The sequence below is a fragment of the Serinus canaria genome, chromosome 1 (assembly GCF_022539315.1).
Source record: "Serinus canaria isolate serCan28SL12 chromosome 1, serCan2020, whole genome shotgun sequence".
NCBI classification, from domain to species: domain Eukaryota; kingdom Metazoa; phylum Chordata; class Aves; order Passeriformes; family Fringillidae; genus Serinus; species Serinus canaria.
The window spans coordinates 1,875,641-1,892,044 of record NC_066313.1 but is presented as its reverse complement, the minus strand read 5'-3'; the positions used below and the strand labels follow the sequence as shown (position 1 = coordinate 1,892,044).

The 16,404-nt window shown below is 56.2% G+C and overlaps 1 protein-coding gene across 1 annotated transcript; it reads left to right on the top strand.

Moving 5' to 3' along the window:
- Positions 1 to 611: 611 nt before the first annotated feature.
- LOC127059229 (uncharacterized) lies at positions 612 to 8,583 on the top strand. The gene is made up of 9 exons (XM_050970866.1): positions 612 to 758; positions 848 to 1,082; positions 1,232 to 1,514; positions 1,678 to 1,950; positions 2,110 to 2,286; positions 4,468 to 4,644; positions 6,826 to 7,002; positions 7,985 to 8,161; positions 8,325 to 8,583. The coding sequence occupies exons 1-9, from the start codon at positions 612 to 614 to the stop codon at positions 8,581 to 8,583; spliced, it is 1,905 nt and encodes a 634-aa protein (XP_050826823.1).
- Positions 8,584 to 16,404: the final 7,821 nt, after the last annotated feature.

The following is a 16,404-nucleotide window of genomic DNA, read 5'->3' as shown; positions in this document are numbered from 1 at the left end:
CTTGCCCCTGCTTTCTGAGGACGGCGCGAAGCCGCTTAGCGGCAGCGTGGGCACCACGCCCCGCCTGTAGCCAGGGCCTGGGCGTGCGCCCACGCTGCCGGTGGTGCTGGTGAACTGCCAGCGTGCGGGCCCCGTACTCGGGGCACGTGTCAGGACCTTGGCGTCACCCTTTGTCCCCAGGAGCAGCCCCGCCCAGGTCCCTGTAAGCAGGGCTGGGGAGGCTCCTTTAGCCAGGCGACAGGAACGAGCGCTCCCGGGCCCTTGCCAGGGGGCAGCTTGCAGAAGGGCCGTGCCGCAGGGCACGGTCCCGCCTTTGGCACTGCCTCGGGCTGGCGCCACATCCCTGGCGGCCCTGTAGAGGAGGCTGCCGAGGCTCTGTAGACGGCTGTGCTGCCGTGCTGCGCTGCGGCCGGGCTCCGGCCTGTCCCTAAGTGGGGCGCAGGCAGGAGCCTGTGCTCCGCAGTGCTTGTTGGGGGGTGCCGGGCAGCAGGAGGCGGCCCCGTAACTGGGGTTCTGTGCGTCCCCTGGCCTCGGCGGGCGGTTGGAGGGACCCCCTGTAATCAGGCGGGTGTCCCTGGCCCCGGTCTTTCAGAGGCGTGGGGCCAGGAGTCATGGGGCCGGGCGTGTGCCTTCCCTGTCCTCGGGGCTGGGCTCGCAGCCCCTCAGGCCCCTCGGCTTTAGGCCGTGAGCTGGACTGCCTGACTGTAGAGTCAGGTTCCTGTTGCCTTGGGGGAAGGCCGAGCTCCGTGGCTCCCTGGGTGTGGACCGGCCTGTAAGCAGGCTTCGGGTCTGGGAGCCTTTGTGCTCCCTTCAGCTGGCAGCCTGTGTGCGGCGCCCGCCCCGTTAGTGGGGAGCGCCCCGGAACTGGAGAGAAGGAGCCTCCATAGGCCTTGAGGACCAGAGCCGCCCTGTAAGTGGGGGCCAGTGCTCTGGAGTCCCGGGCACTTTGAAGTCCAGGCAGCGGCTTGAGCCCCCTGTAAGCAGGGGTGCAGCCTCTTGGCCGCTGCTTTGCCTGCCCAGCTTCATTTGCCCAGAGGGCCCGGCTCCCAGCACGGCGTGGGACTGCACCGGACGTCGCCATGGTAAATCAAGCTGAAGTTGGAGGCTTTTGGGCAGCCGGGGGGCTGTGTGGGTGGTGGCATGAGGATCTCGCTGTGGGGCTCTTGGGTGGCGGTTCCCTTTGGCAGCTGGAACTCCCTAGGCCTGATTGTGTCCTCGTCGACCTTTGCAGAAGCCGTGGGACGGCGAGGCAAGAGCGAGCCGCAGGAGCGGCGTCTTCGAGCTCAAGAGTGGAACGGCGAGGCAAGAGCGAGCCGCAGGAGCGGCGTCTTCGAGCTCAAGAGTGGAACGGCGAGGCAAGAGCGAGCCGCAGGAGCGGCGTCTTCGAGCTCAAGAGTGGAACGGCGAGGCAAGAGCGAGCCGCAGGAGCGGTGTCTTCGAGCTCAAGAGTGGAACGGCGAGGCAAGAGTGACCTTCAGCACTGACGGCTTCGAGCTCAGGAGCGGAGCAGCAAGGTAAGAGCAGCAGCTTAGAGCTGAAGTTGAGGCTTTTGGGCAGCCGAAAGGATCTGTGGGTGGCTGGTTTGGGATGTCCCTGTGGGGTGGTCGGGTGGCAGTTCCCTGCAGGCAAATGGTCTGGAGCTTCTCAGGCTCTGAGTGTGTCGTCGTGCATTGGCAGAAGCCGTGGGACGACGAGGCAAGAACGGCAGTGTCTTCGAGATCAAGTGTGGGACGGCGAGGCAAGAGCGAGCCGCAGGAGCGGCGTCTTCGAGCTCAAGAGTGGAACGGCGTGGCAAGAGCGAGCCGCAGGAGCGGCGTCTTCGAGCTCAAGAGTGGAACGGCGAGGCAAGAGCGAGCCGCAGGAGCGGCGTCTTCGTGCTCAAGAGTGGAACGGCGAGGCAAGAGTGACCTTCAGCACTGACGGCTTCGAGCTCAGGAGCGGAGCAGCAAGGTAAGAGCAACAGCTTGGAGCTGAAGTGCGAGTCTTTTGGGCAGCCGGGGGGCTGTGTTGGTCGTGGCGTGAGGATGTCCCTGGTGGGCGGTTGGGTGGCGGTTCCCTTTGGCAGCTGGAAATCCCTAGGCCTTATTGTGTCCTCGTCGATGTTTGCAGAAGCCGTGGGACGGCGAGGCAAGAGCGAGCCGCAGGAGCGGCGTCTTCGAGCTCAAGAGTGGAACGGCGAGGCAAGAGTGAGCCGCAGGAGCGGCGTCTTCGGGCTCAAGAGTGGAACGGCGAGGCAAGAGCGAGCTTCATCACTGACGGCTTCGAGCTCAGGAGCGGAGCAGCAAGGTAAGAGCAGCAGCTTAGAGCTGAAGTTGAGGCTTTTGGGCAGCCAAAAGGATCTGTGGGTGGCTGGTTTGGGATGTCCCTGTGGGGTGGTCGGGTGGCAGTTCCCTGCAGGCAAATGGTCTGGAGCTTCTCAGGCTCTGAGTGTGTCGTCGTGCATTGGCAGAAGCCGTGGGACGACGAGGCAAGAGCGGCAGTGTCTTCGAGATCAAGTGTGGGACGGCGAGGCAAGAGCGAGCTTGGAGCTGAAGAGGGACACCAGGGACCCTCTGGGCAAAGGGCTTTTCCAGGCCAGGGCACCTTCACGGTGCCACGGCCGGCTTTGCGCTGGGCGACCTCCCTGTGCGCAGGGCTGGGTCTTTGCTACGGTTGGCCTTTTGCCCTTGTGCTCCTTTGGCTGCCCGGAGAGAGGGGCAACCCTGTAAAGGAGGGTGAGAGCCCCTGTCTCCGCACCGGAGGGGGGAAACGGAGCTCTCCCGGCCCCCAGCCCAGCTACCCTGTAAGCAGGGCAGGGCTTTTCCCCAGCCCCGGCAGCTTTCTGCCTGCTGCCGGCCCCTGGCCAGTGTGACCCCCTGTACTCGGGGCGTGTCTCAGCCCTTGTCCCCGTGCCAGGCCTGAAGCGCTTCAGCACGTCGAGGCCCCTGTGGCCTCTTCTCAGTGCACGGGCAGGTCTAATGCTTTCCTCTCCCGCTCAGCATTAGGAATGGCTCCCTAGAGTAGGCTGGCTGCACAGAGCTTGCTCCCTCTTCTGGGACTGTCTTTCTCCCCCTCCCCTGTCTCCCCCTCCCCTGTCTTCCCCTTAGTTGGTGTGAGTGAGGAAGTGTGTTTGTGCTTTTGCCCCCCCCCCGCTTTAGAAACAGAGCAGTGTAGCTCAGACTTCCCAGGAGGGAAAGAGGAGCTCTGTGCAGCCACAGGCGGGTGCCCAAAATGCACGGGTGGAGAAAGCGTCCGGCCTTGCCCCTGCTTTCTGAGGACGGCGCGAAGCCGCTTAGCGGCAGCGTGGGCACCACGCCCCGCCTGTAGCCAGGGCCTGGGCGTGCGCCCACGCTGCCGGTGGTGCTGGTGAACTGCCAGCGTGCGGGCCCCGTACTCGGGGCACGTGTCAGGACCTTGGCGTCACCCTTTGTCCCCAGGAGCAGCCCCGCCCAGGTCCCTGTAAGCAGGGCTGGGGAGGCTCCTTTAGCCAGGCGACAGGAACGAGCGCTCCCGGGCCCTTGCCAGGGGGCAGCTTGCAGAAGGGCCGTGCCGCAGGGCACGGTCCCGCCTTTGGCACTGCCTCGGGCTGGCGCCACATCCCTGGCGGCCCTGTAGAGGAGGCTGCCGAGGCTCTGTAGACGGCTGTGCTGCCGTGCTGCGCTGCGGCCGGGCTCCGGCCTGTCCCTAAGTGGGGCGCAGGCAGGAGCCTGTGCTCCGCAGTGCTTGTTGGGGGGTGCCGGGCAGCAGGAGGCGGCCCCGTAACTGGGGTTCTGTGCGTCCCCTGGCCTCGGCGGGCGGTTGGAGGGACCCCCTGTAATCAGGCGGGTGTCCCTGGCCCCGGTCTTTCAGAGGCGTGGGGCCAGGAGTCATGGGGCCGGGCGTGTGCCTTCCCTGTCCTCGGGGCTGGGCTCGCAGCCCCTCAGGCCCCTCGGCTTTAGGCCGTGAGCTGGACTGCCTGACTGTAGAGTCAGGTTCCTGTTGCCTTGGGGGAAGGCCGAGCTCCGTGGCTCCCTGGGTGTGGACCGGCCTGTAAGCAGGCTTCGGGTCTGGGAGCCTTTGTGCTCCCTTCAGCTGGCAGCCTGTGTGCGGCGCCCGCCCCGTTAGTGGGGAGCGCCCCGGAACTGGAGAGAAGGAGCCTCCATAGGCCTTGAGGACCAGAGCCGCCCTGTAAGTGAGGGCCAGTGCTCTGGAGTCCCGGGCACTTTGAAGTCCAGGCAGCGGCTTGAGCCCCCTGTAAGCAGGGGTGCAGCCTCTTGGCCGCTGCTTTGCCTGCCCAGCTTCATTTGCCCAGAGGGCCCGGCTCCCAGCACGGCGTGGGACTGCACCGGACGTCGCCATGGTAAATCAAGCTGAAGTTGGAGGCTTTTGGGCAGCCGGGGGGCTGTGTGGGTGGTGGCATGAGGATCTCGCTGTGGGGCTCTTGGGTGGCGGTTCTCTTTGGCAGCTGGAACTCCCTAGGCCTGATTGTGTCCTCGTCGACCTTTGCAGAAGCCGTGGGACGGCGAGGCAAGAGCGAGCCGCAGGAGCGGCGTCTTCGAGCTCAGGAGTGGAACGGCGAGGCAAGAGTGAGCCGCAGGAGCGGCGTCTTCGAGCTCAAGAGTGGAACGGCGAGGCAAGAGTGACCTTCAGCACTGACGGCTTCGAGCTCAGGAGCGGAGCAGCAAGGTAAGAGCAGCAGCTTAGAGCTGAAGTTGAGGCTTTTGGGCAGCTGAAAGGATCTGTGGGTGGCTGGTTTGGGATGTCCCTGTGGGGTGGTCGGGTGGCAGTTCCCTGCAGGCAAATGGTCTGGAGCTTCTCAGGCTCTGAGTGTGTCGTCGTGCATTGGCAGAAGCCGTGGGACGACGAGGCAAGAGCGGCAGTGTCTTCGAGATCAAGTGTGGGACGGCGAGGCAAGAGCGAGCTTGGAGCTGAAGAGGGACACCAGGGACCCTCTGGGCAAAGGGCTTTTCCAGGCCAGGGCACCTTCACGGTGCCACGGCCGGCTTTGCGCTGGGCGACCTCCCTGTGCGCAGGGCTGGGTCTTTGCTACGGTTGGCCTTTTGCCCTTGTGCTCCTTTGGCTGCCCGGAGAGAGGGGCAACCCTGTAAAGGAGGGTGAGAGCCCCTGTCTCCGCACCGGAGGGGGGAAACGGAGCTCTCCCGGCCCCCAGCCCAGCTACCCTGTAAGCAGGGCAGGGCTTTTCCCCAGCCCCGGCAGCTTTCTGCCTGCTGCCGGCCCCTGGCCAGTGTGACCCCCTGTACTCGGGGCGTGTCTCAGCCCTTGTCCCCGTGCCAGGCCTGAAGCGCTTCAGCACGTCGAGGCCCCTGTGGCCTCTTCTCAGTGCACGGGCAGGTCTAATGCTTTCCTCTCCCGCTCAGCATTAGGAATGGCTCCCTAGAGTAGGCTGGCTGCACAGAGCTTGCTCCCTCTTCTGGGACTGTCTTTCTCCCCCTCCCCTGTCTCCCCCTCCCCTGTCTTCCCCTTAGTTGGTGTGAGTGAGGAAGTGTGTTTGTGCTTTTGCCCCCCCCCCGCTTTAGAAACAGAGCAGTGTAGCTCAGACTTCCCAGGAGGGAAAGAGGAGCTCTGTGCAGCCACAGGCGGGTGCCCAAAATGCACGGGTGGAGAAAGCGTCCGGCCTTGCCCCTGCTTTCTGAGGACGGCGCGAAGCCGCTTAGCGGCAGCGTGGGCACCACGCCCCGCCTGTAGCCAGGGCCTGGGCGTGCGCCCACGCTGCCGGTGGTGCTGGTGAACTGCCAGCGTGCGGGCCCCGTACTCGGGGCACGTGTCAGGACCTTGGCGTCACCCTTTGTCCCCAGGAGCAGCCCCGCCCAGGTCCCTGTAAGCAGGGCTGGGGAGGCTCCTTTAGCCAGGCGACAGGAACGAGCGCTCCCGGGCCCTTGCCAGGGGGCAGCTTGCAGAAGGGCCGTGCCGCAGGGCACGGTCCCGCCTTTGGCACTGCCTCGGGCTGGCGCCACATCCCTGGCGGCCCTGTAGAGGAGGCTGCCGAGGCTCTGTAGACGGCTGTGCTGCCGTGCTGCGCTGCGGCCGGGCTCCGGCCTGTCCCTAAGTGGGGCGCAGGCAGGAGCCTGTGCTCCGCAGTGCTTGTTGGGGGGTGCCGGGCAGCAGGAGGCGGCCCCGTAACTGGGGTTCTGTGCGTCCCCTGGCCTCGGCGGGCGGTTGGAGGGACCCCCTGTAATCAGGCGGGTGTCCCTGGCCCCGGTCTTTCAGAGGCGTGGGGCCAGGAGTCATGGGGCCGGGCGTGTGCCTTCCCTGTCCTCGGGGCTGGGCTCGCAGCCCCTCAGGCCCCTCGGCTTTAGGCCGTGAGCTGGACTGCCTGACTGTAGAGTCAGGTTCCTGTTGCCTTGGGGGAAGGCCGAGCTCCGTGGCTCCCTGGGTGTGGACCGGCCTGTAAGCAGGCTTCGGGTCTGGGAGCCTTTGTGCTCCCTTCAGCTGGCAGCCTGTGTGCGGCGCCCGCCCCGTTAGTGGGGAGCGCCCCGGAACTGGAGAGAAGGAGCCTCCATAGGCCTTGAGGACCAGAGCCGCCCTGTAAGTGGGGGCCAGTGCTCTGGAGTCCCGGGCACTTTGAAGTCCAGGCAGCGGCTTGAGCCCCCTGTAAGCAGGGGTGCAGCCTCTTGGCCGCTGCTTTGCCTGCCCAGCTTCATTTGCCCAGAGGGCCCGGCTCCCAGCACGGCGTGGGACTGCACCGGACGTCGCCATGGTAAATCAAGCTGAAGTTGGAGGCTTTTGGGCAGCCGGGGGGCTGTGTGGGTGGTGGCATGAGGATCTCGCTGTGGGGCTCTTGGGTGGCGGTTCTCTTTGGCAGCTGGAACTCCCTAGGCCTGATTGTGTCCTCGTCGACCTTTGCAGAAGCCGTGGGACGGCGAGGCAAGAGCGAGCCGCAGGAGCGGCGTCTTCGAGCTCAAGAGTGGAACGGCGAGGCAAGAGCGAGCCGCAGGAGCGGCGTCTTCGAGCTCAAGAGTGGAACGGCGAGGCAAGAGTGTCCTTCAGCACTGACGGCTTCGAGCTCAGGAGCGGAGCAGCAAGGTAAGAGCAACAGCTTGGAGCTGAAGTGCGAGTCTTTTGGGCAGCCGAAGGGCTGTGGGTGGCTGGTGTGGGATGTCCCTGTGGGCTGGTTGGGTGGCGGTTCCCTGCGGCAAGGCTGGAGCTTCTCAGGCCTGATTGTGTCCTCGTCGATGTTTGCAGAAGCCGTGGAACGGCGAGGCAAGAGCGAGCCGCAGGAGCGGCGTCTTCGAGCTCAAGAGTGGAACGGCGAGGCAAGAGCGAGCCGCAGGAGCGGCGTCTTCGAGCTCAAGAGTGGAACGGCGAGGCAAGAGCGAGCCGCAGGAGCGGCGTCTTCGAGCTCAAGAGTGGAACGGCGAGGCAAGAGCGAGCCGCAGGAGCGGCATCTTCGGGCTCAAGAGTGGAACGGCGAGGCAAGAGCGAGCCGCAGCAGCTGCGTCTTCGAGCTCAGGAGCGAGCACAAGGTAAGAGCAGAGCTTGAGCTGAAGTTGAGGCTTTTGGGCAGCCGAGGATCTTGGCGTGGCTGTGGGATGTCCCTGTGGGCGGTCGGTGGCAGTTCCTGCAGGCAAGTCGGAGCTCTCAGGCTCTGAGTGTGTCGTCGTATCGAGCTTGGCAGAGAGCCGTGGGACGGCGAGGCAAGAGCGAGCCGCAGGAGCGGCGTCTTCGAGCTCAAGAGTGGAACGGCGTGGCAAGAGCGAGCCGCAGGAGCGGCGTCTTCGAGCTCAAGAGTGGAACGGCGAGGCAAGAGCGAGCCGCAGGAGCGGCGTCTTCGAGCTCAAGAGTGGAACGGCGAGGCAAGAGTGACCTTCAGCACTGACGGCTTCGAGCTCAGGAGCGGAGCAGCAAGGTAAGAGCAACAGCTTGGAGCTGAAGTGCGAGTCTTTTGGGCAGCCGGGGGGCTGTGTTGGTCGTGGCGTGAGGATGTCCCTGGTGGGCGGTTGGGTGGCGGTTCCCTTTGGCAGCTGGAACTCCTTAGGCCTGATTGTGTCCTCGTCGATGTTTGCAGAAGCCGTGGGACGGCGAGGCAAGAGCGAGCCGCAGGAGCGGCGTCTTCGAGCTCAAGAGTGGAACGGCGAGGCAAGAGCGAGCCGCAGGAGCGGCATCTTCGGGCTCAAGAGTGGAACGGCGAGGCAAGAGCGAGCTTCATCACTGACGGCTTCGAGCTCAGGAGCGGAGCAGCAAGGTAAGAGCAGCAGCTTAGAGCTGAAGTTGAGGCTTTTGGGCAGCCGAAAGGATCTGTGGGTGGCTGGTTTGGGATGTCCCTGTGGGGTGGTCGGGTGGCAGTTCCCTGCAGGCAAATGGTCTGGAGCTTCTCAGGCTCTGAGTGTGTCGTCGTGCATTGGCAGAAGCCGTGGGACGACGAGGCAAGAGCGGCAGTGTCTTCGAGATCAAGTGTGGGACGGCGAGGCAAGAGCGAGCTTGGAGCTGAAGAGGGACACCAGGGACCCTCTGGGCAAAGGGCTTTTCCAGGCCAGGGCACCTTCACGGTGCCACGGCCGGCTTTGCGCTGGGCGACCTCCCTGTGCGCAGGGCTGGGTCTTTGCTACGGTTGGCCTTTTGCCCTTGTGCTCCTTTGGCTGCCCGGAGAGAGGGGCAACCCTGTAAAGGAGGGTGAGAGCCCCTGTCTCCGCACCGGAGGGGGGAAACGGAGCTCTCCCGGCCCCCAGCCCAGCTACCCTGTAAGCAGGGCAGGGCTTTTCCCCAGCCCCGGCAGCTTTCTGCCTGCTGCCGGCCCCTGGCCAGTGTGACCCCCTGTACTCGGGGCGTGTCTCAGCCCTTGTCCCCGTGCCAGGCCTGAAGCGCTTCAGCACGTCGAGGCCCCTGTGGCCTCTTCTCAGTGCACGGGCAGGTCTAATGCTTTCCTCTCCCGCTCAGCATTAGGAATGGCTCCCTAGAGTAGGCTGGCTGCACAGAGCTTGCTCCCTCTTCTGGGACTGTCTTTCTCCCCCTCCCCTGTCTCCCCCTCCCCTGTCTTCCCCTTAGTTGGTGTGAGTGAGGAGGTGTGTTTGTGCTTTTGCCCCCCCCCGCTTTAGAAACAGAGCAGTGTAGCTCAGACTTCCCAGGAGGGAAAGAGGAGCTCTGTGCAGCCACAGGCGGGTGCCCAAAATGCACGGGTGGAGAAAGCGTCCGGCCTTGCCCCTGCTTTCTGAGGACGGCGCGAAGCCGCTTAGCGGCAGCGTGGGCACCACGCCCCGCCTGTAGCCAGGGCCTGGGCGTGCGCCCACGCTGCCGGTGGTGCTGGTGAACTGCCAGCGTGCGGGCCCCGTACTCGGGGCACGTGTCAGGACCTTGGCGTCACCCTTTGTCCCCAGGAGCAGCCCCGCCCAGGTCCCTGTAAGCAGGGCTGGGGAGGCTCCTTTAGCCAGGCGACAGGAACGAGCGCTCCCGGGCCCTTGCCAGGGGGCAGCTTGCAGAAGGGCCGTGCCGCAGGGCACGGTCCCGCCTTTGGCACTGCCTCGGGCTGGCGCCACATCCCTGGCGGCCCTGTAGAGGAGGCTGCCGAGGCTCTGTAGACGGCTGTGCTGCCGTGCTGCGCTGCGGCCGGGCTCCGGCCTGTCCCTAAGTGGGGCGCAGGCAGGAGCCTGTGCTCCGCAGTGCTTGTTGGGGGGTGCCGGGCAGCAGGAGGCGGCCCCGTAACTGGGGTTCTGTGCGTCCCCTGGCCTCGGCGGGCGGTTGGAGGGACCCCCTGTAATCAGGCGGGTGTCCCTGGCCCCGGTCTTTCAGAGGCGTGGGGCCAGGAGTCATGGGGCCGGGCGTGTGCCTTCCCTGTCCTCGGGGCTGGGCTCGCAGCCCCTCAGGCCCCTCGGCTTTAGGCCGTGAGCTGGACTGCCTGACTGTAGAGTCAGGTTCCTGTTGCCTTGGGGGAAGGCCGAGCTCCGTGGCTCCCTGGGTGTGGACCGGCCTGTAAGCAGGCTTCGGGTCTGGGAGCCTTTGTGCTCCCTTCAGCTGGCAGCCTGTGTGCGGCGCCCGCCCCGTTAGTGGGGAGCGCCCCGGAACTGGAGAGAAGGAGCCTCCATAGGCCTTGAGGACCAGAGCCGCCCTGTAAGTGGGGGCCAGTGCTCTGGAGTCCCGGGCACTTTGAAGTCCAGGCAGCGGCTTGAGCCCCCTGTAAGCAGGGGTGCAGCCTCTTGGCCGCTGCTTTGCCTGCCCAGCTTCATTTGCCCAGAGGGCCCGGCTCCCAGCACGGCGTGGGACTGCACCGGACGTCGCCATGGTAAATCAAGCTGAAGTTGGAGGCTTTTGGGCAGCCGGGGGGCTGTGTGGGTGGTGGCATGAGGATCTCGCTGTGGGGCTCTTGGGTGGCGGTTCCCTTTGGCACCTGGAACTCCCTAGGCCTGATTGTGTCCTCGTCGACCTTTGCAGAAGCCGTGGAACGGCGAGGCAAGAGCGAGCCGCAGGAGCGGCGTCTTCGGGCTCAAGAGTGGAACGGCGAGGCAAGAGTGTCCTTCAGCACTGATGGCTTCGAGCTTAGGAGCGGAGCAGCAAGGTAAGAGCAACAGCTTAGAGCTGAAGTGCGAGACTTTTCGGCAGCCGAAAGGATGTGTGGGCGGCTGGTTGGGGATGGTTCGTTGGGGTGGTTGGCTGGCGGCTCCCTGCAGGCACAGGGTCTGGAGCTTCTCAGGCTCTAAGTGTGTCGTCGTGCATTGGAAGATCTAATAGGAGATCAAGGTATGTGTGCCATAGTGACTTGTGTTTGATTTTTATGTTTGTCAATCACTCTGATTTAATTACTGGTAATGTGTTGATGGCCTTTTTCCAAAACCTTTATATTTTGTCTTTGATTTTCTTCGGGTGGCCTTGGAGCTTGTCTAGGAATTCAACACTCTTAGAAAAATAAATAGAATTATTTTCTAAGCTGATCCTCCTTTCTGCCATTAATACTCATCGATCGTAGTGGGCTTTGCTGTCACCAGTTTCAGGTTTGCTGGGATATGTTAATGAACAAGAGTGAAGATATTGTTGGTGCCAGGACATCTACAGGATTTCCCAGTTTCTAAATATGCATTGAAGCACCAAATCTAGTTTGCAAATGCCCAGCGAGGAATTTTCTGGAAAAAACTTAATTCAAGTAGAATGAGGTCAAAGTCTGAGAAGTTAACGTCTGAGTTCTCAAGGTCATGCAAGGAGACCATGCTGAGCTCTCCTCCCTTACTAGGGAGGTGCCCTGACTGCCAAATAGAATGTAAGATCGGGATTAGAGACATTGGAAAAGCAAATGCAGTGGGGTTTAACGTTGGGTCAAAGTTAAGGTCTTTAAATGTAGGCACACGTGCACTCTGCTCTAAATGAAAGGAGTCTTCCCCCTTTCTTTCGCTATCTTTTCAGATAAATTTCCTTTCTTTTTTATACCCTCTTCTGAAGGGTACAGCACTTTGTGAACATTTTTTCTTTGTTGACACACAAGTGCTATTTTAACTTTTCAAAGCTGGATCATTTAAGTCAGAAATAAGGGAAGCCCAGTTCCTTACAACAATGCCTTTCTTTGTTTCTAAATTAAAAGTGCTAAACCGAAATACCTGTTTTTTGTCATCTTTTGCATGAGATATACAGTTTGTTGCACATAGCATCACTGCTGCATTATTTTTAAAAGTAGTGTTGTTTTTAACATCTATTAGTGCATGGCAGGTTTTCCACTACACACTCAGAGCAGAACACAGTGGAAAAGCAAGATGGCTTCTTAAGATTTGGTGTGCCAGAAAGATTTCACTTGGACTAGCTTCAGGTGTTTTTTCCCCCTGAGCTTGGACCTAGAGTTGAATCCCCACGGCACCAACATTTCTTGTTTTACAGTGTCCTTGCAAGTCTGATTGGGCAAATTAATTATTAGAGAACTTTAGTGTACAATTAGTTCTCAGTAGGATTTAATAAGAACTGCCCATTAATTTTCTCAAGAAGAAAGATCTTTTTGGAAAACTTTCAGAACTTGGGAGATATTTGCTCTCATCATGCATGTAGTCTGAGATAACATAGCAGATATTAATAAAAGCCTCTTTGAACAATGGACACAGAAACATAATTTAAAGTAGCACAGCACCAAATATTTGCATTTGTTAAATTTCTCTTTGAAACATGGAGTGTGTAGAGGAATGATTTGTGGGTGTATCATGAAAACAATGATGTTATTGCTTCAGAAAATTGCACTAGCTTCAGAAATTGCTTTATTTTCCAGGGTTTCAGTGATAATTCACCAACAGCAAAAAGCATTAAAACTACTGGCAGTACACGATGAAAAAGAGTGTTCCCAACTTTAAATGCATTGCATAACACACCCTGACTTTTCCTATTCTTACTACATCTTCATACTAGAGGCCTCTTCTAAGAGTGCATGATTCAAAAAAAAAACCAAAAAGAAAACAACACACATGTGACCTCTCTGCTGATGTTTAGGTTTATAGTGTTAGTTTGTGTTCATGCCATGTCACAAGCTATGTGAGGACTGGCAGTACTGGTATAAAACCAAACCTGTTTCAATAGCATGTGGAGGTTGGTTGAAATTTGCCTGAGGAGCAGTGGGCTGCAACCACCTGATAAAACTGCATAGATCCAGTGAAAATCCATGTGCTACAAAATGTGAGGTGGGAGGAGAAACCTGAACACTACCTTCAGCCTCCTAGCATCTCCTACCCCTGGGTACTTAGGTATAGGCTAAGGCCTGCCCCAGTTTGCATCCAGCTGCCAGAGCCCTCCTTCAGGCCATTTTTTTCACCTTAAAACCAGCTGGCAAAGTGCAAACACTGTAATTGCAGGGGTAAAGCTGGAGAGATGCTCCTTAGCAGATCTCTCATACCTAGAAACTCTCCCAAAATGAGGGAAGTTTCAGGCACTACCAAAGCCATATTTGCTGGAGTGTCTTTGTGCTCTCAGCTTGGCACAGAGCAGCCTCCCTAAAGGATGCCAGGACTTTAGCCTTTCCCTGGCTTTCCTATACACTGCAAACAAGAGCACAGTGTTTACCTCACTGTCTGCTGGTCCCTGTGGGGAGAGTTAAATACAGAAAGTGCCAAAGCTGCTGAGTTCCACATAAAACAGCAGGGAGAGGATGGGAGGCTGCAGGGGAAGCAGCAGTCGGAAGTAGGATGGCTCAAAGCAGCCCAGATAAAGCTTCCTGAGGTGGAGTCACTCAGTGATACCCAAGGGCAGGAGCACCCCACCTCTGATTTCCTCCACAAGAAGACATTTTTTGTACTGATGGACTGAGAAATCCCATTAACTCTTTCAGGCTTAGGAATTTTTCTTACTTTAAAGCCTTCTAAAATCTTTGACATGTTTTCCACTTAAAAAGATTCAGCTCTCGTAATTAATTAATGAATAAATCTTTATGAACGCTGTTGGGGGCTGACCTTACAGCACAGAAATCCAAGTAGGTTCTGGTTTGCATCTAGAAAATCTGCATGCTCTGGGCCTCTCTTCCCTTCTTTATTTATAAATCTGGCAGAAAAGGCAAGAAAAATCATGCTGAACTGCATGAGCCTTTTAAAGTGGATTCTGTTCTGGTTTCTGGAAGTTTTAATGTTCTTTCAGAACTGAATTGGAATTTGGGTCAAACTTTTGCCTTTGGGTCAAATTTTTGACAGGGTAACTGTTTCTAGTTGGCGCACATTAAAAATATTGGTCTTGAAATACAAAGAGAAGCAGAGGGAGCAAAATAATTCAATTCATTTCAGACTCTTGCATTTCCTGGCCTGATGTACAAGGTTTAGATACTGAACGGGTCTAACCACCCCCGTTCTTTCTCACTTCAGTGGCACCGAAAGAAAAGCAGTGGTTTGGGCAGGAAAAGAAGAAACTGTTTTGTTGGCTGAATTCTCAAAGGGGGGCGTTCAAAATTATTCAGAATTATTTCTCCTTGACCAAGCATAGTTACGGAATTGTGTCCTATAAAGGGAGTTTAATTTTAATTTTTAAAGGATTTTTTCAAGCTATTCTCTTTCCCTCTTCCCCCCCCCCCAACAACGGTTCTGATCTTTCTAGCTGGAAACATGAGGTACAAATTATATTTCTCAGACTGATGCTTTCCAAGAATATGTAACAACTCTCATGTCTATTATTTCAGATTAATTTACAGAGAATTCAGTGAACAAAATAGCCATCATTATCTGACCTTTAATCCTGGATATTTTCCGACCCTCTCACCATGGATAAGATGAATTTTTCCTTTCATCACTTATGGACAAATTCCTGCAAAATAAATGCTCCTAGATCTGGGTAAGTGCTCAGGGCCATCACAGCAATGCAAGGTGCCTCTAATTTTCCTTATAAACAGTTCATCAGATGTTCCAGCAGCTGTCCTGAAATGCCCTGACCATGGAGATAATAGTTTTATCAGAGGGAGGACATGGTTCCATCTGCTTCTCTCAGGGTGATTTACAGAACTGGAAATGCTTCTGTGCTTCCATTTTTCCTCTCAGTATCTACCACACCTATTATTGAAATGTACATTTCTGGGCAATTTTCCGCCATTGTTCAAGTGTAATGAAACAGCAGGAGAACAAAGGTTCTCTGTTGTATGCCCTACTCTTTAGCTGTCCAAAGAATTATGATGGTAAAATACTGTTAAAAATTGTGCAACTGTAAAAATTGTGCACCACTGGGCAATGATAATTTAGAACATTGTACAGAAAAAAATAGGTTGGCCAAGCAAATCCACCTGTAAAACACTAGATAAGTTACCTTTCAAATTCAGAATTCTGTCATGTGTTTTTGCTGTTACATCTCTTCCAACATCTGTGAATGCAGTCTTTGACTACAAAATACCGTTAAGGTGCACCAGGGGAGGTTCAGGTTGGACATGAGGAAGATCTTCACTGAAAGGGTGGTCAAGCATCAGAAGGGGCTGCCCAGGGGCGTGGTGGAGTCACTTCCCTGGAAGCTAAGAAGCCACTGGATGTGGCACTCAGTGCTCTGGTTTAGTTGATGTGGTGCTGTCTGGTCAAAGGTTGGACACAATGATCTTGGAGGTCTTTTTCTAACTTAATGATTCTGTGCTAGGTGGTTTTCCTGCTCTCAGTGTTCATTACTGTTTACTGATGTCCCTTTTGAAATATTGCTGATTTTTGAAACCACTTATTCTCTTTAAGGTACTAAAGTAGACCTAGCCCTTGGAAAAAGTGTCTTTGGCTGGGCTGATGTCATCAGCTCTCCCCAAATCACTGTAATTTCAGTGAAAATACGACTCTCTAGATTCCTGTGAGTATTTTGTTCTACATACATGTATTATTTTCACCTGTTATTCGCCAAACTCAGTGGTCACGGTAAAATATTTACACATTTGTCATCACTCAAGTTGAAGGGTCCAACAACACTGTATTTACTACTGTTTTTTACTACCAGAATTTTCTTCTGATGTACCATCTGGTCACACCCTTATCACTGTCTGTCCCACTGTTATCCCTGTGGGATAATAGTGGAATAACATTTAGGAGAATCGGCTGACAAACCCTTAATGAAGTCTATCTTTGTGGGCATAGAAAACACATTGATGGAGAAAGAATGCTGCATGTGGACACTTATTACAGCCATAATAAGGGGAAATAAAACATATTTAACATTATTGTCTATCCTTTTCAATATTGCTCTAAAGAGACCATTTTCCAAGGCAGGGAAACATTACAGAGAATGGATTTTGCTGTGAAAATTTTGGCAGGTGCACAATGTATATTTATCTACCATTCACTATTTTCTGGCTGAGGCATTTCTATGATTGGTCAGTTTTTTCTTTTTGTGAAGCATCCAGAGAGTTCTGATATTGTAAAAATAACTTGGATGACATGGGCCACAATTACGCCCCATTATGGGCTTTGCTCCATAATGGATATTAATCTACAGTGGGAGGATGCCTGATGTCAAGTCATTAGATTCTCTTTGCTAGCTGGGAATGGAATTCAAATAAAAATAACAATAACTCTCCTTTCCACTCTCCCCCAGTCCATTTCAGTGCTCATTGAATTGCTCTCTAGGGATATATGCATTTCCCTGGGTTTCACTGTGTTAAAGAAGCATTAAATCAGAGTTTTTGATGGTTGCTTATGGAATGGGAGGGACAGAAAGGGCAGGTAATGCACAACAAAAGAAGAATTATGAATATGACAAGCAGCTCTACCAGTTTTACGTTTGCTTTGCTTTTACTTGCTTATTTGTTGTTTTAAAAGTGAATTTAATGCAAAATAAGACCGGGTGGAGGTGAATCCAAGTTTTCAAATGTTGAGAAGAAAATAAATCATATTTCCAGCATTAGCAGTTAGAACTCAGTTAATCATGCCTTGTGCTGTACCCACTGAAATACATTCTGCTTCAGTGTATTTGAAAAATGTAGATAAACTCTCTTCAACACCCAGAAATCTCAGTAAATCTTCAGCTGATGTCATCCTTTTACAAACTAAGGGAATCTAAAAATCCAGTATCAGCAGTATTATTTTGGATATTAAA

What these genes read in the sequence shown, in the direction of transcription:
- LOC127059229 (XM_050970866.1), top strand. Translation starts at nt 612, where the DNA reads ATGGGGCCGGGCGTGTGCCTTCCCTGTCCTCGGGGCTGGGCTCGCAGC. An exon ending in CTCAGGAGCGGAGCAGCAAG is followed by an intron (nt 4,645 to 6,825) that starts GTAAGAGCAGCA and finishes CGACCTTTGCAG; the next exon opens with AAGCCGTGGGACGGCGAGGC. An exon ending in CTCAGGAGCGGAGCAGCAAG is followed by an intron (nt 7,003 to 7,984) that starts GTAAGAGCAACA and finishes CGATGTTTGCAG; the next exon opens with AAGCCGTGGGACGGCGAGGC.